Raw genomic sequence first — 23120 nt, forward strand, 5'->3', positions numbered from 1 at the left:
GTTGGGAAACAAAAAAAAAGCTCATTGTCAACTTACTATCATAAATATTCTTGTAAGTTAAGTTTATTGCTGACACTGCGTTTCGGAGTCATCAACATGTTGTGCCCCCCCTGCCCCAAAAGTCAAACTCCGCCTATGATCAGAAACCCTACGAATCTTGACCATACAGTATAGTATTGCATAACTTATAGCTATTTCATGCACGGTTGACCACAGAACATGTTTCAACAATTCCTGATTTTATGGAAGGTATTTGCATACCAGAGTATAAAGGAACCATGTTTACCACACATGCATCTTCTCCCATCTTGGTTAATCTATCTCAGGCCCTGGAGGGATTTCAGGAAATTCCATTATGACCCTCATAGATCACAATACAGCCAGACGGACTCAGGTCATTCCCCTCACAGTCTTTATCCAATCTGTAGGTATTTCAGCAGTGTCCAACAAACTCTCGGATACTAATTCTGTAAGTTAACACTTACAGTCTGTTCTCCCAGATTCCACAGGTGACCTCACCTGACCTCCCTGTGGACACTGAATAAGACAGTAACTCAGTTGATCTTTAACCTATAATGATCACAACTCCTTTGAAAAGACGCAGTGCTTGGAAATGAGCAGTTACAATCTAGATATGAAGATCAAGTCAGCAAAAAAACCTTTCTTTTTCTGTTAAAAGTCAACAAAGAATATTCTTCATACAACACACTTGTACATTCAATCAACATGGATGATTGAAAGAGGACAATGGGGGGTTCGGGGATGTTTGAACACATTCCACAGTGGCTTGCTTCTTATGTTTTGTTGGTTGGAATGTGAGATAACAATAGACAGCAGTTGATAGGCCAAATACACCTTCAAACATTTGCCAATGTTCTGCAGATATCTTATCAACAAGCCATCAAAGCATTCTCAGCAATGCTGGATATTGTGAGCATCACTGTGCAGACTTAAAACTATTATTTTCAAGAAATTTAAGAGAGTCATGTGGCGATCAATGCATTCCTATGCTGTATAAGGAGTTGCTTGTCATCCTACTAGGAAGGCAAATGACCTCTTTGACTGCTCTGCTCCGAAATGAAAGGTTACACACAGAGGGTCATCCCAATGAATAGCACCACACACAAGACAAGGGTGTTACTGTGTAGCACTTAAGACCATTAGGGAATTAAGGTTGATTTGCTCGAAAGACACCAATTCTTGTCTCAAAGCGGCCATCTACGTGAGATTCTACATTACTTGAAACACAGTTTCTTGAAGGGTAAATCTGTCACAACTTTATTGTTAATATCAAAAGCTTTTTACCCCCATCACCTTGGGGCCACCCCAGCATTTCGCTTTGATTTAGAGATGAACCGGTTGCTGCACATTCAATAAGATAAGAGACAGTGAGTTGATAAAACAGAAATGTGGTTGCAGAGAATGAGTGATTGTGCCTTTGCGTGTGCACTTCAAACCCACCCTTTTTCTTTGCGGTGATATCTCCAGTCTCATTAGAGCACACTTGTTGAGTGTGTTGAGCCTTCTGCAAGGAAACAAACGGATACAATAGATTATATTTAAAGTTGAACTCCAACACAGAGGATGTAGGCTAGAAGATAGGAAGTAATATATATAAGAAACAGGTTGGTGTGGTCTCTCAGACTACCTAATGAACTGCTGAAGGATAATCCCCACGATTGGGAAGAGAATGAGAAGGAGACAGCAAAAGGGAGAGAATGTAATCTGCTAAAGTGGCTTCGAAATCTTGGGGTGGAGGGACAGAAAGCTTATCCCCCAGCCATCTGGTGAAGGGGAGCAAGAGTGGCAGGGTCCCTCTGGAGAGCTTTTAGAGGAGATCACGTAACAATGGGGAGATATAGGCAAGGAAACTGAGGAGAAGTTTGGTAGGAGGAGGTGGGGTGGCAGCAGCTGAGGAAGGAGACATTGGGATGATAGCTTCAAGATGTATGAAGGCACACCTGTTCTGCTTTATTACTGAAAACTACAATTAGATAAAGCAACATTCAATAAAAGGCCATTAGCTTCCTTCACATCATTCTATGATCCTCCTCTAACACAATTCTACCTGAAGTGACCATTGTTACATTTGTACATTCATGGATGTAAAAATGGCTGATAAACTATGAAATCGATTTCCCTATGGATGTTCTGGTTCTGTCACAACAAGAAGCAATTACTGGGAAGAAAGTCATTAGATCTGTGCTTTCTGAAAAGCAGGGACAAGCTCAATTTCATCAGTTTTCATCAAATTCAGGTAATAGATGAGCATTCATAGCCAGACCGCCCAGTGTAACTGTATCAGACATCTATTGTTGTCGATACTACGAAAATAAAAAAAACACATTAAAAATAATAAAAAATACACTCATAGATTAATTTTTTTATTAACATTAGTTTATATTTGTATTTATTGATAAAAAAAATAAATTATATATATTTAAAAAATAAATAAATAAATATATATACAATTATTAATTATATATATATACAATTATTAATAATAAAAAAATTATTGGAGACCTGGCATTTACATACTGTATAATTGTATGAAAAAAGTATCTGAACCTTTTGGAATTTATCACATTTCTGCATATAATCATGATCGAATGTGATCTGAGCTTTGTCAAAATCACACAGATGAAAAAACAGTGCTTTAACTAAAACCACCCAAACATTTATAGGTTTTCATATTTTAATTAGGATAGTATGCAAACAATGACAGAAGGGGGAAAAATAAGTAAGTGAACCATCAAATTTAATATTTTGTGGCCCCACCCTTTGACAGCAATAACTTCAACCAGATGCTTCCTGTAGCTGCAGATCAGCCTGGCACATCGATCAGGACAAATCTCGGCCCATTCTTCTCTAGAAAACTGCTGTAGTTCAGTCAGATTCCTGGGATGTCTGGCATGAATCACTGTCTTTAGGTCATGCCACAGCATCTCAATGGGGTTCAAGTGTGGACTTGAACCCCATTGAACGTGTATTTTGTTCTTCTGAAACCATTCTGAAGTTGATTTACTTCTGTGTTTTGGATCGTTGTCTTGTTGCAGCATCCATCGTCTTTTTAGCTTCAATTGTCTGACAGACGGCCTCGGGTTTTCCTGCAAAACATCCTGATAAACTTTTGAATTCATTCTTCCATTAATGTTTGCAAGTTGTCCAGGCCCTAAGGTAGCAAAACAGCCCCAAATCATGATGCTCCCTCCAGCATGCTTTACGGTGGGGATGAGGTGTTGATGTTTGCGATGTGTTCCATTTTTCCTCCATACATGACGTTGTGTGTTATTTCCAAACAATTCAACTTTGGTTTCATCAGTCCTTGAAAAATTTTTGCCAAAACTTCTGTGGAGTGTCCAAGTGCCTTTTTGCGAACATTAAACGAGCAACAATGTTTTTTTTTTTAGACAGCGGTGGTTTCCTCCATGGAGTCCTCCCATGAATACCTTTGTCGGTGTGCACAGAGATATTGGACTGTGCCAGTGATTTCTGTACGTCTTTAGCAGACACTCTAGGGTTCTTTCTTTTTTTTTAACTTCTCTGAGTATTCTGCGCTGAACTCTTGGCGTCATCTTAAAGCAGACACTGTTTTTACATCTGTGCAATTTTGACAAAGATCAGATCGCATTTCATGGTGATTTTATGCAGAAATTTGAGAAATTCCAAAAGGTTCAGATACTTTTTCATACCCCTATATGTTTACATCATTGTGGCCTACATGACCCAAAATGTGATTTTTATTCCTTTATGGGATTAAGTTGCATTTTTAGACCGCCTGGAGGGAGGTCACAAGTTCTCACTGACTTTGTTTTTTTTTCTTTTTCTTCTAAGTGACGACACCAACTAAAATTGCTACTCCTCAGTTATTCATGTACGGATTAAAATGACTCTTGGTAGATATATTCAAGGGATGTAAATGCATAAATTCTCTGGATTTTTAATTTTTTCCAGGGCTGATTAATTACATTAACCAGCTGTGAACTTATTGTTGCCTTTGGGATCCGTGTTAGCCAATAGAGGGCATGAGCACTCTTTGATTGTGCTTTTCATGGTCCTAGGCTGATGAGACGGGTGGTCGTAGTTAATTATGAACTTTTTAAATGACTAAAAATAGTCACTTTCCTACAAAAAGTTAGTTACAAACTGTAGTGTGTGACTTAGTGAGACCTCTGCTGTATAGCAAATTCTCAAACCCATGATTCGGTTTGAGTTGTAGCAGCAGATAAGTACCAAAAAAAGGCAGTGAAGGAGCAAGAGGAATAGTGTTTAACATCAGAGGAAGGATTAGTCTTGGCATGAGTCTCACCTGCAGAGAGCTTCAATGGCATCTCGATCAAGGAAGTCGTGATCCCTGGTGACTGAGGAGATGTCAATGGGGAACTGGGCATCTGAAAAGAGATACATATATGTGTGCTCAGATCAAACTCAACAACACCCACCTAGGTCTTCCGTCCCACCTTCTACCCCATACGGCCTGCATGAAAAGCTAAAAGAGGAAGTGGCATCTTATCCGACCAAACAAACCCAGCTGCAGCTTTCAGAGGCAGCAGGCAGGGGGGATGTGGAGCACTGAGGGATTGATTGAAGAATGACAATAGGTACTCCACTGCAGCTTGGAGCTCTGACTTCCTCCTAATTCTTTCTGCTCTGGAGTCAACCTCATTAAGAGCAAATCACTGCACAAGTAAGTGCACACAGGTCCAGTGAGGCACTGACACAAAGTTTGTATTAGAACACACTGGTGGGCCAACATTCAAGCGCTTCTTGGAATGTCCTGGCCCAACCCCAAATGGGAATCTTTCATCCAAACCCCAAGGGGCTATGGTGATAAGAAAATTCTATTGAGGGAATACCAACGCTTTCTGTACTGACACAGGCATATCAGTTTGCTTATCTTTAGTGGGGCAATAATCTTTGCAGCACTGACAATAGAAATTGTCCCAGCGATGGAAAAGAAGGAAAATGTAGCATCAAACTTGTAATTGGGTGAAGCCTGTAAAGTGATTGATTTGTGTTTTCCCCACACAAGTGTATAAAACTAGTTTGATCACCTTTTTATAAACATAATGAGCCGTTTTCAGCTAGAGGAAACCTTTCACAGTTAAATTGGAGTGAACTGAAAACCGATTACAAATAGAACTTTGTCCTGCAGTTACATAATGGAAGGTTATATGGTATGCTATGCTATAGTTGGAAGTGAATGGACCATGGATTTGGGGAATGTTTGACACTGGCAATTTGACTTGTGTTTTTTGATGTCAAGTGAGAAAGAACTTTGGTGCTCAGTTATCTTAGCTTAATATGTAGTCCAAGTGCTAGGACCCATCCCCCCTTCATGCCTCAGGAATTTTTTTTTCTTCCTGTGGGAGGTGTGTGAGAATGCACACAACTGTGCATGATTCCAAAAAAGTGCAATTACATCAGCAGAATAAATCGGAAAGATTCCGCCCGAGTGTTTGGCATGTAAAATAAACCCGGCTGTGAACTCCTTGGATCTCAACTGAATCTGATATGTACTTACATTGTAAACTAGCATAAACAATTCTTAATCGTAATGTTGCTAGTGTGCTGAGAAAATTTTTCAAGAATTCTCACAGTTACACATTCATGCAGACAAGGGATGCTGACCTTCATAAAGCTGGGCATACTGTGGGAAGCCTGCTGCTCGGAGCCAGGTACAGGCCTCTTTGGCTTCGATTTCTGCAAAGAAGAACATAACAAAAAAATAATTAATGCCATAGACCAGTGTTTCTTAACCTTGCTAAAAGGTACCAAACCCCACAAGTTTCACAGATGCATTCACCGAACCCTGTATTTCATAATAAAGCCATTTTATAATGAATTCAAAACCTAGCAAGCTAACATCTCAGTGAATTCCTGTTTAAATTTCTTCCAGATTTCAAATTTACTACAAATAATTTTGCCTTTTGCTGTTGATTTTCACATTGGTAAATGAAATTAAACTCATTTCATTTCACACTGTTCCGTTTTTGTTTTCATGTCTACATTCTCATTTTATTGTCGCATCCTTGCATCACATACTATTTTCATGGTGTAAACTGACGCAATTTCCTTATTTTAAAAAAATAAAAAATAAAAATAATAATAATTATCAATGTGGTTCACGTTGTATGTAGGTCTCTTATACTTCCTCATACCAAGTTCGAGTCAACCATCAACCGAGCAACCTATTTCTCCTCCCATTAGCTAGCGGGCTAGCATTTGAAAGAAATTGAATAAACCCTGTAAATTAATGGAAAACATCCAAAACCTGGTCTAAAACACCACTTTGCCAAGATTTAGTCGGCGTACAATATAGTGCTCTGCATTTGTTAACCTTCACCAAGCCCCTGAGGCTTACTAACCGAACCCCAGTTAAGAACCATTGCCATAGACATACAGTTATGTAGCCAGGAGAGCCTCTAGCTAGTAGTATAGAAAATGGATGGATGAGTGGGCAAATCAAAAATCGAATGCTGCCATACGTTTGCAGCTTATCAAATTTGAACCTGCTGACCTCATTAGCTATCTCACACTTGGTCACCCTCCTCTCACATGCTTTAAAAGCCGGAGCTCAAAAGCATCCTTCGTGCAAATGGTGTTAACCCTCTAACACACAAATTGTGTGCCACTTAAGCTCCTTAGCTGGTATGTTGATGCTTTTTTTCACACACTCTCAAACAATTCAAAATTGTAAAAGTCTTATGTTGTACACATCGCCATGGCTGTTTAAAAATCTGAGAATTTGTCAGAGCACCCCCATCAAAAAAAAAAAAAAAAAAAAAAACAGATAAAAAAATCAAACCAGTTGCTTCTTGGATGGTGTCAAAATGAAATACGACTTTTCCGCGAGATTCTCAAAATAAAATTCAAAATACTGCCACCTCAGAAATTTTTACTTCAATCATTGCATGTTAAACTGTGTTTGAATGTGATTTTGTAAGCAGACAAATAATAAGTGTTGCAAAAACAGCAAAAAAACATACAAACTCAAATCTGTCTATTTTAAAAACACATTCACCCTGGCGGTTGGGAGGTGGTGCCACAAATGAGAGTCAGAAGTATGGCTGCAGCTCTCGATTATTTTAGTAGTCGATTAATCTCTCAACTAGTTCGTTCGAATAATCGGATTAGAAACATATAATGTGTCGCAGAATAAATTTTAGGAGATGAAAAAAGAGCCTTACTAAGACTGCACTTTCAAAACAGCATTAAATGCCAAAAGAAATAAATGAAAAAAAAACATCCCAGCGTTTTTCAAACTCTACACGACTTCAATTTTGTTGAAAAATAAATTAAAATACTTGAGCTTAGCCTCAAACATTATTAAAAAAATAAATTAATGAGGATCTAAATACAACAAAAGAACAACTGGCTAACTTGCATAGCAACATTCCACTCGCATAAATGCTATAAAATGCTAATTTTTTTTTTTTTACAATACACTTAAATCATTCCAACAAATACAGTATTTCCACAAAAATCAGCTAAATATACTTATAAACTAAATTACGAATGCACAAAAAACTTCAATTTACGTTGGTCTTAACACAGAGCAGCTGGATTCAGCCATGTTAAATGAGTTATGTCATATTCACTGTATCCACTCAAATCAATAAAACTAAATGCAAACACTTTTAACACAAACCATTACAATGGCACTCTCATTAAACAAATACTCGAAGCAGCAAAATTCGATTCAAAGGTTTTTTTTCTAATCGAATTACTTGAGTTAATTGATTAATCGTTGCAGCACATTACAGAAGCCCACATAATTCAAAAAATGTTGGCTTTAAGGACTTTTGAAATGCAGACATGGCTTGAGTAATGTCAAATTAGAATGAGAAAAAAATTACTTAAATTACCGTATTTTTCGGACAATAAGTCGCACCAGCCATAATTAAGAGTAATTCAGATAACTATAGCATAAAGGACATGCTAACAAGTTCACCAAACCATCAGTGTCACTCCAACACACCAAAATAACATGTGAAATGATATCATAATGTGTCAATAATTTCACACATAAGTCGCTCCTGAGTATAAGTCGCATCCCCCAGCCAAACTATGAAAAAAACTGCGACTTATAGTCCGAAAAATACGGTACTTCACCAATTCTATTTGAATTTTGGGAAATTCTCCCAAAACACAAAAACAATAGCTGAAAATAAAATTTTTCAATTTTTGGCCAAAGTATCTGTTTGTAGTGGACTGACTGACCTGACAGAACTTCCATCTCACAAAGAGTTGGTCACCTTTTAACCGAATGTTACAAATGAGTACATGAAACTCACTATAGACTATTGTAAAGAACATCCCAATTACCTGCAAACACCATTTAGATAACACTTGCCAAATGGTTGCCCACACTTCCGTCTCCTCAACTGACTACATCTCCCCCACAGTTGAATGTTTTCTGTAGGCAGAAGACAGACAGGAACCTGTGTCTGGGTCTAGAAGTGCTTACTTTACAATGCTGTCTTAAGTGTTGTGACAGCTACTATGAATGTAGCACAGGCATGACAAACACTTGTCAGCAAACAAGTGTTACAAAGGCAGGAAGGGACGACTGTAGATGAAAACGGGACTGCATGGACCGAAAATGATTAACTTGCAAGGTCAACCAAACATCAGCAACATATTTTTTCAGATTAAAAGAGAACATAAACTTCAGAAAACTATATCACTATTCAAGATGATTGATGAGGACAGAAATAAAACAATGTGCCGTAATGGTACAACTAATTCACTAATAACTGAAATGTCATGCTCCAAAGAAAAATACGCTTCACAGACATGGAGTTCATAAGACTACTGCTGCTGTGACTCCAGTCTAGGAGTGGCAACCTCTTGGTACCTCACGATATGATACGATTTGCGATACAAAGCTCACGATAGCGATGATCTGACGATATGGCGATACCACGATTATCGATACAGTGGCCAGGAAATCATTCTAGGATTTTCTACAAAAAACTAATAAACAGAAAAACAACTTTCTGCTGTGAATTGGAATGAGTTTATGACTAATAGATAAAGATGTCCCGATCGATTGGGACGCCGATTGACCGGGTCAGATCACGTCATTTTCAGAGTATTGGAATCGGCAAAAAAATATCGGACATGCATTTTTTTAATATACTGTATATATTTTTTAATTAAATCGTTTTCTAATTGTATTTAACGTTACAGACAAAATGTCTTACACTCATACAGAGTCTTTAGTTTTGGCTTAAAGTAGGGCTATCAAATTTATCGAGTTAACGGCAGTAATTAATTAAAAAAAAAAAAAAATCACGTTAAAATATTCAACGCAATTACCGCATGCGCTGCACGACCCACTCAAGCATTGTCGCGTTCAATATATAATGGTGCCGATTGACCTGTATATAGAGCTAAAAGGCAGCGTAAAATGAGTAGAGTGAATTTTGGCTGTCTTTGGAGCCTTTTTTTTAATTGACTGAAGCCTTAAAATCCCTCTCTCACCAATTAGAAATATCGTGGGAAAGCAATGTGAGGAAGAAAAGTAGTAGTTGAACTTTTTCTTTACACCCTATATTATTTCCCAACGCAGAGAAGATATATCAACTGGTGCCACTACGCACAGTCATGGTTGCACTTGCCATCATGCATTTGGGCAGAACAGTTGAATGGCTACAGTATCATTTACTGAAAGCTCAACAAATACACTAGATGGCAATATTTAGTCACAATATACAAAGTCACATTTATCCTTTACGAATTACAAGTCTTTCTATCCGTGGATCCCTCTCACAGAAAGAATGTTAATAATGTAAATGCCATCTTGAGGATTTATTGTCATAATAAACAAATACAGTACTTACTGTATGTACTGTATGTTGAATGCCATCCCTCCCACTTCAAACGGATTGAACTTCTATGGCCGTCAGTGGCAGCCAATGCCAGACAAAGAGGTAATTTTGGGCCGTTTAAGATCATTTGCCTGTTGATTTTCAGTCCCTTACTGTTGATTTTGGGGTATTTTATGGGTCACTTCCTGTTTATTTTGAGTTACAGAACAGGAAGTGACCTGGGAATCACCCAAATGAATAGGCAGTGTCTCAAACTCAACAGGAAATGACCTGTAATTGCCCTAATATTGACAGCAAGTGACCTGTAAATGCCCCGAAAATCTGACCGAATGACTGTGAATGCTCTGGTTTTGAATGAACGAACATTCCCAGTCTATGGGGCAGTTTACATGGCGACTCTGCGACACAAAGATGCAATGACTGAGTAGCGGACTCGCCTCGCGTGCATATGGTGTTGGCGAAGACGAAAAATTCTGAATCCTGCCTCCAAAAAAAATCCGATTGCCGGGGATTGAGGGGGGGCTTCCTCAGCATGCATATCAAAAGCTCCTGCAGCGCGAGACCGCGCCGTTAACGTCAGCACTCGTACACGTCACTTCGGGCGTGCGCAGCGGTGTTACTAAACATTAAAAACAGAAAACATGGCGGAATGTCGGCCTTAATTTACGGTTTTAATAATATTTTAAAACTAGAAAAATTTTGAAACATTTTTTTTCTCATTAAAAATGAATGGGCATGTTTTTGTCAATTTTCCGGGGAACCGTGAATTTTTTCCAAATTCTGTATACAACTTTTATGCCCCTCACCGTCCCGGAATTTTTGATACCTAAATTATGTAATTTGGTCAAAAATTGTAGGACTAGATACATTTTGAAAATTGCTTTTTTGTCCGGAAAATTGCCATTTACAGGCGAACGGAAAATTTTTCGGGGCCGTTTGAAAAAAAGCCTGCGTCGCACGAAAATTCCGGATGTGTAAATACTTGAACGGTGCTGATTGGTCAAGTGGTTCGGGCTGCACGGCGCGCCGAAGGATTCCCATAAAAAAAAAAAAAAACTGAATAACATATACTTGATCTTTCCAAAGGAAAGACCAGGTAATTAAATATGTTGAATGTTTCAATTTTTGTGCCTTTTTGAACAAAAGAAAAATGCCATTGCTTCGAGTGGGCGGGCATATTTTTTTCCGGGCTGAGGGAGCTTGGTGGGGTCAAAGTGCATCATTCTCTGTCGCCCTGTAAATCTGCACTGCCCCCTAGGGCCTGGCATGAATATTACATCGTTTTCATGCGGAATTGCGACATTGATCAAATGGAGACGCAAATGCAAATGCAAATTTGATATTTTTCATATTCTCGGAGAGTCACCATGTAAACGGCCCCTAAGTGGATTGGGCGTCGAGCACCATCAATGGCAGCCTTAGAGTTAACTGGGACACTGTTATGGTGGAAGATTTAGGTAGCAACTTGATGGTTCCTTTTTTTTTTTTTTTTTAAAAAAACATTGGCACCTTTTTAAAACGATATCTCGATTCTTGAACGGAGCATATCGATAACCTTTTGGGATACAAAACATCACGATATATCATCATTTCGAAATTTTGTCACACCCCTACTCCAGTCTATGCCATATATATTCATTTACATACCAACAACAAGCCTAGACGGCAGACAAACCCACCAACAACAAGGTGTGACACGATCTACTCTTTGCCTCAGCAGGGGATGGCAGCTCACGAAGCCACAACTCTGACACCAGAAGACACCCATGTGTCAAAAAACGTATTAACAAACACGTTTTACACCCGTTTTATTTGATAAACGAGTGATATTGTCACAACTGAGGTGCGAGGTGAGTGTCGGTGGCTGCGTGAGCGCATGCACTTTGTTGATCCCCATACTTTGGAGTACTAAAAGAAGGTTGTAATTATCCAGACATCTGAAAAGACCTGCAATTCTTGAGTTTTCTTCTATTTGGCATCTGTGTTGTTCTGTGGATTGCACAAATACTTCTGTATATTTGCAAGGACCATTCTTATGTTTAAAGACAAACCAGTGTAAAGACAGTAAAGCTATTAAAATGCAAATTAGACATGCAAATACATGGTTCGATTTCAACCCCCAAATCCTCCCACAAAGAAGATGAGATCCAATAAGAGGTTTAGGAGAGAGTTGACGCACCCCATGCCTAGTGCTGCTTACACTGACTTTGCAGACAATTAAAAAAAAAAATGCAACAACTGTGGATTCAGACAGTAATACTCATAGATCTCCATTCATGCACTGGCTAAAACTCACCAATCCTAATTATTTATAATTTGTTTGCTTCCATAATTGAATCTTTTTCTGCTCTTCCGCAATGTCCGCCCCAATTCCTTTGCCCTACCAGGGAACGACCTCACTTCCCCTTCCTGCTTCCCTCACAGGAAGGGAGCAGAGTGGCGCTGCAGTGGCTAGCAGTCTATATTCAGGCCCTGCCTTCGTTTGTTCCTGGCAAGATAATAGGTGAGGAAGCAGCCAAGGCAAACAATGGCTTTTGGGGTTGTGTGTACGCACCAAACGTCTCCACGGTTGCGGGAGTTGCAAAGCCATAAATGTTTTTCAATTTACAGTTACAAATAGAAGCATTCCGCACCTTGAAAACAAGGTTGCATTTGATTGTGCCAAGGTAACGGAAATACAACACAAGCAAGATTCAAGATTCAAGGCCAAAAGCAGAAGGAAAATAGCCGCATATAGTGATGGGAAAACAATGAAAAAAACTGACCACAGAATTCCCATTTTACACACAGTTAGGACAAGAACTGTTTTTGAGGACGAATGAGGAATGAAAGAAACAGTTCATGGTAAAGTCGATCTAACAAACATCAGTTGACAGCATAAGCAGATTTTATGGGGGGGGCCAGGGCTCCCCTGGTGTCTGAAAAGTGTCATTGCATGTAATTGACTTTCCTATATACAGTATAACGGGTCAAAAGTCGGTCATTTGCTTTGCATATAATTAAAAAAATATATATATATTTTTAAATATTTATAAAAAAGATTTTTTTCTTTAACCGAGATTTTTTTTTTGATTGAAGCAACTTTTTGGGGGATTGAATGATTTAGATACAAATGTCCTAATCGTAATATGGCCCAAACACAAAAAGGATTGCTTCATACAAAGAAAACCTTTTCAATGAAAAATTAAGTGTTCAAATGCAAATTTTTCAATCTCAAATATTTTTTCGCATAAAAAAAATTTTCAATGATTGAAATTTTTCTTTTTTTGATTGAAGTGATTTTCTTTTTTAAAATCTATATTTTTTTGAAGCAACTTATTTTTTGACTGAATAATAAAAACAAAAATGTCCTAGCCCAAAAACAAAATCAACATTACTTCACTCAAAAAAGTTGCTTCAATCAAAAAAACTTGACATCAAAAAAAAAAAAAAAAATCTAAGAAAAATAGTTTTCAAATGCATTTTTTTTTAGTTTTTTGAGTTTCAAATGTATTTTTGCATTCCAACACATTGAGTTTCAAATTTATTTTTGCATTCAAACACATTTGTTTTAATTGAAGCGACATTTTTTTGGGTTGAATAATAAAGACACAAATCTACCTCCATATGGCTCCGCCCAGGGGATACAATTTTTGACTGGGGTAACTACATTGACACGACACCGTCGGTCATACCATATTCAATAGATGACGATCTAGGTGAAAAGTATTGCCTAAGCAGCCTGATTTAGAATTCCCCTCAAGAATGATGGGAAACAAAAAACGCTCATCGTCAAATTATTATAAATATTCTTGTAATTTTATTGCTGACACTGCGTTTCGGGGTCATCAACATGTTGTGCCCACCCTGCCTCAAAAGTCAAACTCTGCCTATGGTTGCCAGGTACTTTGCCTGGAACAGAATGACTGGTAGAACTAACTAGTGGGCCTGGTTACACATAATATCCAAACTAGTACATCTAGTATGTTGAAGAGAATCAAATCGATATGAAGTTCATCAAGATAACAGAAGAATCTGTCTGACTATGCTGGGGAAAAGAAGCATGGAAGAATGATGATCATGAGTATCAGTGCATGACTAATAACAACCCTGCTTGTTCTAATAGGGATTACATTACAATCTCCAGTGAATTTTCCCACTAAGTTTATTTAGAATAACCAGTGAGCTACAATCACAGCTGCTCGGCAGCTACTTTTTGGCCAATTCTAAAATTAACAACTGCGGTCTTTGCTTTTCTTCTCTTTTGGGTACTCTCAACGCCTCTTCTCGCTATGCTCATTTCAACTCTGCTCACCCCTTCTCTTCTCTCCTTTTCCTGTGGCAGGAAATTCTAACAATTGGTGGCCAGAGTTTCCCTCCATCGCAGGAGGCCGCGGGGTCTTGCTTGGCCAATTCGGAATGCTCAGATCCAGTGGGACTTTGTTCAGCGGCCCACAAACAAAGGATGCTGCCTCCCGCCTCAAAGTCTCTGCTGCAGACGCGGAGGACTGGAGGGTCAAGAGCTTGAATACAGTTATCACCGTGGCTGACGCTTTGAAGTTGGCAGATTGAAAAGAATGCTTGACTAAGAACTGTCATGAGGCTTATCTACAATATTCTAATCGCCAGTAGACTTTGCAGCGCCAACTGCGACGTAACCCCAAAACTGAGTCAGGGGGGTTCTTATCAACAGTTGCAAAAGTCGTAAAGTGGGTCTAGACAGGAGAGTTGATAAATGAAGCTGAGGAGTTCAAAAGCTATCAACAAGGAGAACAAGGTAGATATTAGTGCTGCAATGATTAATCGATTAACTTGAGTAATTCGATAAGAAAAAGCTTCGAATCGAAATTCGCTGCTTCGAGTATTCGTTGAATTTGAATGGCATTGTAATGGTTTGTTTTGAAAGTGTAGTGTGCATTTAATTTTATCGATTTGGGTGGATACACTGACCTCAAGTGGCAACAATAAATATGACATAACTCATTCAACATGGCTGAATCTAGCTGCTTCCTGTTAAGATCAACAAAAGCTAATTTTTGTTTGAGCTAATAGGTTTTTTTATGCATTAGTACTGTATTGGCCCAAATATAAGACAGTGTTTTTTGCATTGAAATATGACTGAAAAAGTGGGGGTCGTCTTATATTCGGGGTCTAGACATTATACCCATTCACGACGCTAGATGGCGCCAGATATCATTGAAGCGATGTTCTGTCATGACAGATCTCAGCTACTCTCAAGTTTAACCAGTTTGCATTATTTCTTTGCAATGTTTTTCATTATTCAGATTTGTTTCAAGACTTCAGTTACAGTTAGACTTGTTTTATCAACAATAGATTGGTTTATTTACATTTCAAAAAACAGAAGCCATTCATTTACGAATGTGATTGCACTTTAGTTTACATATTTAAATGTTCAGATATTAAGATTTGAATGAGGCAAAATAACATGATTTTTCGCTTTGATTGTTATAATCATTTGTTTCTGACGTACTGTAATTATTTTCTGTATAAAAATTAATTTGGTGTTCAAAAAGTCTTTTTTCAAACTTGAGTCTTGAAAAAGAGGGGGTCGTCTTATAATCAGGGCCGTGTTATATTCGGACCAATACGATAATTTAGTTTATGTGTATATTTCGCCATTTTTGTGGAAATATGTGTTTGAATGAATTGTTAAATCATTGTTAAAAAAAAAAAAAAAAAACATTCGCATTTAATAGCATTTAAGCTAGCGGACTTTTGCTAGTTAAGCTAAATGTTCTATTGTTGTACTTAGATCCTCATGAATTTTTAAAATACCGTTTAAGGTTAAACTCAGGTATTTTAATGTCTTTTTAAATGAAAGTGCAAATTCTGCATAGTTTAAAGAAACATTCAGGAGTTTTACAGTGGTACCTCTACATACGAAGTTAATCCGTTCCAGGACCTTGTTTGTAAGTCGAAATGGTCGTATGTCGAGCAGGATTTTCCCATAGGAATACATTATAATTCCATTAATTCGTTCCACAGCCCAAAAACCTTCACTAAATCCTTAAAAAATACTGCTGGTACTATTACAAATGGCAATTACACATAGCAAAACAAATAAATTATAAATCAAAATCGGAATAATAATAATAATAATAATTCCTGTATTAATGTAACGAATCGGGTTCTAATGTGGCGGACGTTTTTTGCTGACCCTGAACGCACCGCGGGGCTCACGTGCCAGAGACAGACCGGTGAGCTTGAGTTTCACTTTCACTTTGAATGTTTTCTTGATAACACCTCAATTGCGGCAGACAGAAGGTGTTTTTGTTTTGAATAAGTTGTGAAATAAATGATAAAAACGTGGCGAAGTTGGCGATTTCTCTGGAGATGTTACCACAAAAGGAATTGTCAGCTTAACTTATAAGGACTGGCGAACGATGGTCGGAGGAGGACCGTGGAGATGTATTTTTGAGCCATTTCACGGATGCCCACCCTACGCTCATATTTTTCTGTCATTTGCATCTTCATTTAGAAGGTAAGCGTCAACTTTTTCCTTGTTTCACTACCTGTACCAACCTTTTCTGAAACCAGTGTTGATTTGTCACACAAGAAAATCCGCCGTGCATTCGTCTGCGGTGCTGCCATTGTCGTCGTATTTCGAGCATGTCGTCGGATGTAGAAACAAATGGCGAGTCAAATTTTACGTCGGATGTCGAAAAGTTCGTGTGTCGAAGCGATCGTATGTAGAGGTACCACTGTATTTTGTATTCACATTAATGCTGTTTTGAATGTATAATCTTAGCAAGCTTTTGATTCATATCACATAAAATTATTCTGAGGCGTATTAAATGTTCGTAATCTGATTACTCGATTATTCCAACTAACAAATTGAAAATAAGTATTTGGTCATCTCAGTTCATGTCAATACTTTGTTATGTACCCTTTGTTGGTAATAATGGGGGCCAAACGTTTTCTGCAACTCTTCACAAGCTTTTCACACACTGTTGCTGGTATTTTGGCCCATTCCTTCATGCAGATCTCCTCTAGAGCAGTGATGTTTTGGTGCTGTCGTTGGGCAACACAGACTTTCAACTCCCTCCACAGATTTTCTATGGGGTTGAGATCTGGAGACTGGCTAGGCCACTCCAGGATCTTGAAATGCTTCTTACGAAGCCACTCGTTTGTTGCCCTGGCTGTGTGTTTGGGACCATTGTCATGCTGAAAGACCCAGCCACGTCTCATCTTCAATGCCCTTGCTGATGGAAGGAGATTTTCACTCAAAATCTCTCGATACATGGCCCCATTGATTCAAGCATGATGTTTCCACCCCCATGTTTCACAGTGGGTATGGTGTTCTTCGGATGTTGTGTTCTTCTTTCTCCCCCAAACACGAGAACCTGTGTTTCTACCAAAAAGTTCTATTTTGGTTTCATCTGACCATAACACATTCTCCCAGTCCTCTTCTGGATCATCCAAATGCTCTCGAGCGAACCGCAGACGGGCCTGGACGTGTACTTTCTTCAGCAGGGGGACACGTCTGGCAGTGCAGGATTTGAGTCCCTGGCGGCGCATTGTGTTACTGATAGTAGCCCTTGTTACTGTGGTCCCAGCTCTCTGTAGGTTTTGGGATTTTTGCTCACTGTTCTTATTATCATTTTGACGACACGGGGTGAGATTTTGCATGGAGCCCCAGATCGAGGGAGATTATCAGTGGTCTTGTATGTCTTCCATTTTCTAATAATTGCTCCCACAGTTGATTTCTTTAAACCAGGCGTTTTACCTATTGCAGATTCAGTCTTCCTTGCCTGGTGCAGGTTGCAGGTCTACAATTTTGTCTCTGGTGTCCTTCGACAGCTCTTTGGTCTTGGCCATAGTGGAGTTTGGAGTGTGACTGACTGAGGTTGTGGACAGGTGTCTTTTATACCGATAATGAGTTAAAACAGGTGTCATTAATACAGGTAACGAGTGGAGCCTCGTTAGACCTCGTTAGAAGAAGTTAGACCTCTTTAACAGCCAGAAATCTTGCTTGTTTGTAGGCGACCAAATACTTATTTTCCTCTCTCATTGGGAAATAAATTCTTTAAAAATCAAACAATGTGATTTTCCGTTTTTTCTTTTTCTCCACATTCTATCTCTTATGGTTGAGGTTTACCCATGTTGACAATTACAGGCCTCTTCAATCTTTTCAAGTAGGAGAACTTGCACAATTGGTGGTTGACTAAATACTTATTTGCCCCACTGTAGCTGCAGCCCTATTAAACTTTAAGGCATGATTCTGCTTGTCACATGGACAAACAGGGAGGTCTTGCTGTTGAATTTAGAGGCTCAGAAGACAATTGTTTCACCCGGACAGTGTGATTTGGCATGTATTTTTTGGAACATGTATTTTATGGTCCATAGCTTTTTGTTGGAGAACTTAGTCCGAGTTGTATGGTATAGAATGTGCTTATGGCTATAACGATATGAGTGGAATGGAAAGAAAACTAACACTGAAAGGAATTCATACCAAGTGTTAACAATATTGAGATATGGGGGAATTGGGAGTAAATGACTACCACGGGAGCCCATGACAATTGAAGCTCCAGATTAGTACAGTAGTTAATGTATATCCAAGTTCAACTTGTTCTGTGACTGAGCTCATAACCTAATTTACTTTACTAGCATCTCAAAAAGTTGTCATGCTCTATTGCCGTCTAAGTACCACTGAATTGAATAAAAAACTCTTTGCTATGTCCTGGTTGACCCTCAAATTGGGGGGATGGCGACAACAACAAAAAAAAAATCCAGTGCTGTTCTGGAATGCAACGATAGACCAAGCAACATGTTTTTTTCTATAGGGTATCATATTTTTCCATGACTGAGACAGCTGGTACCCCATGAGAAGACTTGGCTGCTGCTTGCTGAGTGAGACAGTGGCAGCCCTATCACCATCTGGCTTGCCTCAAGCGATACCCCCGCACACACACATGCAAAAGAATAATGACGATACAAGCAAGGTCTTTTACAGTTCGAAACACATATGCACACACAAGCAAAGCTGGCCTAGATGGGTCATTGTTGGCTAACTCCAATGGACACTGTCCTCCCCCGATGATAGATTTATGCTCACACAGAGAGTTTAAGCCGGGGATCAGGTGACCACGCGTATTCAAACTCATGATAAGCTTTCCACAGCTCGATGGGAGCCTAAACCAAGCCAGGACCCACTTGAAGTTGATACATTTGCCTCCTGAGGCCAGAACCGCTCTCCTTTCTTCATAGAGAAGGTGACAGTATAAATACGTGTGTGTGTTCTCACTTGTGCCAACCAGATGTGAAATCCTAAAGATAAGACCTGAGCTCACTTCCTGCTTCACAAAGACGAGAAACAGAGTTCCTTCATTTTTGTTTCTGTTATTAAGCGATCATTGAGAGCGAAATATTGAGTCCAACACCTGATCAGCTTTGTGAAAGATTCGACTGCTAGATCACTCAATGTTAGTATTGTAAACAATGACATTGCGCCTTGATGCCGTGATGTCTACAAGTGTGTTGGAGCTCGCTTCAAGTGGTTGGAACAGAAGCCTTCTTCGTTTTGTATCTAGTCCAAAGATTGAGCTATCTGATAAGAAAGCATGTGCTTAAAAAAAACAGTCTTAACTCGAAAGCCAAAGTCTATAAATCAAATTAAGCTAGGCAGTACAGCCGAAAAGAGGATTTTATACAGCCTCATCTCCTTTCTTCTCATTAGCAAAGGTTAGGTTTTGGGGCAAAAGGCAAGGACACTTGAATATACTGTGGGCATTTACTAGACACTAAATGAAGTGACAAGGAGAGTCACAATGCATAGTCATTATCTGAAAGAGATAGAAAAAACTCAGTAGCTCTTGGTTACGTTTCAAACACAGATCACAAATGAGTCATGGCACATCATGTTCGCTTTAGTGTGCGCGTATAAATGGACATTCTGTACTCGTACATTTTTTTGTACAGAAAGAGAAAAGCTACTAACAGTTTGACACAGGCCTAAAATGTCATTGCATATAATTGGCTTTCCAATATATGAATTTAAAATCAAGACTTTGCCGGTAAAATGTTGTCTATAAAAGTTGTAAAGCAATAACACAAACAAACAAAAAAAAAAGAATGAAAAGAAAATTATGATGGGTCAAAATTATTTTTCAAATAGATCATGTGACTAGCAACTTAGAGACAGTCATTTGCTTAGCCCGAAAAAAACACCTGAGGACAGAAGAGGCAAGATGGATGTACATAATTTTTCAAACCTAAGCTTTCAAAAGCGATAACAATTACTGAGCGACAACCAAGGATTGAAGATGACCATGAAACACTGGGGAGCACCGCCAAAATGGTGAGCGGATTTTCAGTTGGCTCCACTAAAGACGTGAACCCTCAAAAATGAGGGGAAGCAAAAAAACGCTAGTTTTCAATGTATTATTATATATGTTCCTGGCTGGAATATTCAGCCAAAACGGATGTTGCGTCTATTTTTTTCCACTAGGTAAGACAGAAAAACGCGCGCGCTCACACACACACACACAGATGGGATGCCTGTATGTACGAGCATGGGCAAAGCTACTATCCGAGCATATATCTTCTAAGTTAATTTTATTGCTGAAATTGCGTTTCGGTGTCGACATTTTTGCCACAAAAGTCAAACTCCGCCTATGGTTTGACACTCAAAAAAAAATATATAGAGAGGAAATGTGGTGGTAGAGCATATTTTGTGTTTAAGGTTTGTAAGTAAGACCAACTTTTCGTTTAATTTTCCCAATCATTTAAAAAAAAAAAAAAAAAAAATCTCAAAAAAATCTTTTGAGTAAAATCATTTCAAGTTATGAACATATGAAACATAGGTACAGTAGTATTGAGGGTTGACTTATTTTAAATGGTAAATATATGGCGCATTTATCTAACATTGTTACAAAGCCCAAAGCGCTTTACATTAAGAATGATTTAAGAATACATAGTATACACATAAATACTATTTGAAGAAATTTCTTTATAAAATAATTATACATGATACACACATATATACACATATATTAAATGAAACAAACCAACAACTTACGTGTTAGTATCATTTTCAGAGAATCCTCAGCATAAAAAAAACTCACTGTCTTCCGTCAAGCTTTTGGGTCCACAGTTACAGCGAAGCACTCATGATACATCCAAAGAGAAGTTACTCTATAAAGTCAGCCGCAAATGTCCTCTGAGCCTCGGACCCAATAAATCCATGATTAGAATTCGATTAAGCAGCCAAATAAGGAACAATCGATAATTTTACACTTCTTCTGACGCCGTGCGTGGCTCGCGTGGAGCGGTCCACGACAGGAATGTGAATGGGGAGAGAAGTGATTCAAGCTTTTGGAATGGCCAACTGTGCCGTAACTCCGCCCACACCCACCCCGCTGCTCTCCACCTGATGTAGACGAACCAGGAGGTTTTATTAGAAGTGAACGGGGATCATCAATAAGTCGCGTCAATTTGAACTCCAAATGGTGCTTTCCAAATACTTTTAGGAGTTGCTACAAAATCGCAAGTGCAGTGTGAGTGTCAGGCAACTTTGCCGAGAGGCTTGCATCACCTTAGAGCGGGAGAGGCGCTGCTTTGTGAACAGAGGTCAGCCACTTAACGCTTGACGCACGTACAACACGAGCGCTGGCGCTACTGGGAACACACAAAGAAATGGGATCACCTATGTTTACACAAGTAAAAAAAAAAAAAAAAAAAAAAAAAAAAAAAAAAAAAAAACAAGGGTACGAGGGTTGCCAGATCGGAAAGACAGTCACGAGCCCGATAACTACTCCTAAATTACAACCTGCCGTCAAAGATAAAATATTTCCCTTACACAACTCTTACTTTTCGTATTGTAACCAGAAAACAAAAAGTTTGACAGTCGGGGACAGCATTGTTAATCTTACCTTAAAAAAGTAATTAATTACAGTTTCAAATTATTTCTCCCAAAAAGTAATTGCCTTAGTAACTCAGTTATTCCAAAATCACGTGATCGCTGTATTGTTCCGCCCCATTGTTCGTCATTTTGTGTCTGTATTATCAATGGTCTCAATTGATCGAGCAATTTATAATGCATTTCATGGAAGACGCGGTGCTTTCGGATGCCATAAACTCACTGGATGCGTTGCATAAAAGGCGTTATGTGGAAAAGCTTCAATTTATCCATTCGCCAGATCCATATTTGATGCCTAAATCGATGTTTTTCGACCCGCTGTCTTCGCCGTCTTTGCCTGACATCTGCTAGCTACCCTGATATTTACAACTATCTTGTCCACACAAAATCAGCCTATTCTCACGAAAGTTTGAAAAACTTTAAGAGCTTGGAGGCTTATAAATACTTCGTTGCTGGTTGAGTGAAACAGGTCCTCGTCCACGAAAATTCGGTAGGAATCTATCTTGTGCTTGGAAAGGTGAGTTACGAAATTTTCAATTCAAAATCTTTTGTTCTTGCTAACATCCACTGCCAAGTCTAATGTATTTCATGTCATTTGTCAATGGAGCTAGGGCTTTTAATGTTTATATGGTTTAGCGATAGCACGCTCACTACATACATACGTGTATGTTGTCGGCGATTAGCCTAGCAATGATCTTAATTGTGGTTGTCAGCCCCAAACCCTCTAAATATATATTAAATGCATCTGACCAGATATAAAATGACTACTACATAATCTGTGGTAATCGTTTGGAGCCCAGTTTTCTCGTCGAATTGCAGCAGCCCATCTCGCTCTCCTCTCCGGGTCTCTCGGAATCCGGTAGAACTTCAAGTCTCTCCGTCTATCTTCTCTGTTATTGCAACCGACCGCCACACACGCCTTCACATTTTGATTATTAATGTTAACGAGCAGAAAAACACGCCGTAAATAGGAGGAATGTACATAGCCTGACAGGTAAACACGATGTGTTGACGGACAATTGGGCGGCACCAGTCAGGTGGGCGGAGTTGTGACGTCACGTGGGTAGGGTCTATATCACAACAAGGTTGTCTCAGAGGGCTTTGCAGAGTCAATACGGCACACAGTCAGATACAGTAGATCAGACATGTTCAAAGTCCGGCCCGGGGGCCAAATGCGGCCTGTGGTCAAATTTCATCCGGCCCCCAGCCTCTGTCATAAAATCAATAACGTCTGGCCAGCACACAGACCTAATTAATTGGTCAGCAGTACTGCTACCAGCATATGAAGTAGCTAACACACTAAATGCTGCTCCTCATTTACCCACTAAAAGGCAACAGCACTCTAAGCGACATTACCCCGTGTGACCCTTCCAATTTTCTAAAATGGCGACAACAACAACAAAAAAAAGTTGACTGCGACGGCCGAC

The 23120-nt window shown here is 39.0% G+C and overlaps 1 protein-coding gene across 4 annotated transcripts in view; it reads right to left on the bottom strand.

The window, feature by feature from the left end:
• dlc1 (DLC1 Rho GTPase activating protein) overlaps window positions 1-23120 on the bottom strand; it is a 216692-nt gene that overhangs the window by 38251 nt on the left and 155321 nt on the right. For 3 of the 4 annotated variants that reach the window (XM_057843914.1, XM_057843913.1, XM_057843915.1), the window contains 3 exons: window positions 5632-5703; window positions 4310-4391; window positions 1462-1525 (listed from right to left, as the gene is read on the bottom strand). In XM_057843914.1, coding sequence (XP_057699897.1) covers window positions 1462-1525; window positions 4310-4391; window positions 5632-5703 — 218 coding nt within the window. Of the gene's footprint in view, window positions 1-1461; window positions 1526-4309; window positions 4392-5631; window positions 5704-20853; window positions 21155-23120 lie in introns of those variants that run through there. The other variant, XM_057843916.1, reaches the window with a different exon arrangement.

The sequence above is a fragment of the Corythoichthys intestinalis genome, chromosome 8 (assembly GCF_030265065.1).
Source record: "Corythoichthys intestinalis isolate RoL2023-P3 chromosome 8, ASM3026506v1, whole genome shotgun sequence".
Lineage (NCBI taxonomy): Eukaryota > Metazoa > Chordata > Actinopteri > Syngnathiformes > Syngnathidae > Corythoichthys > Corythoichthys intestinalis.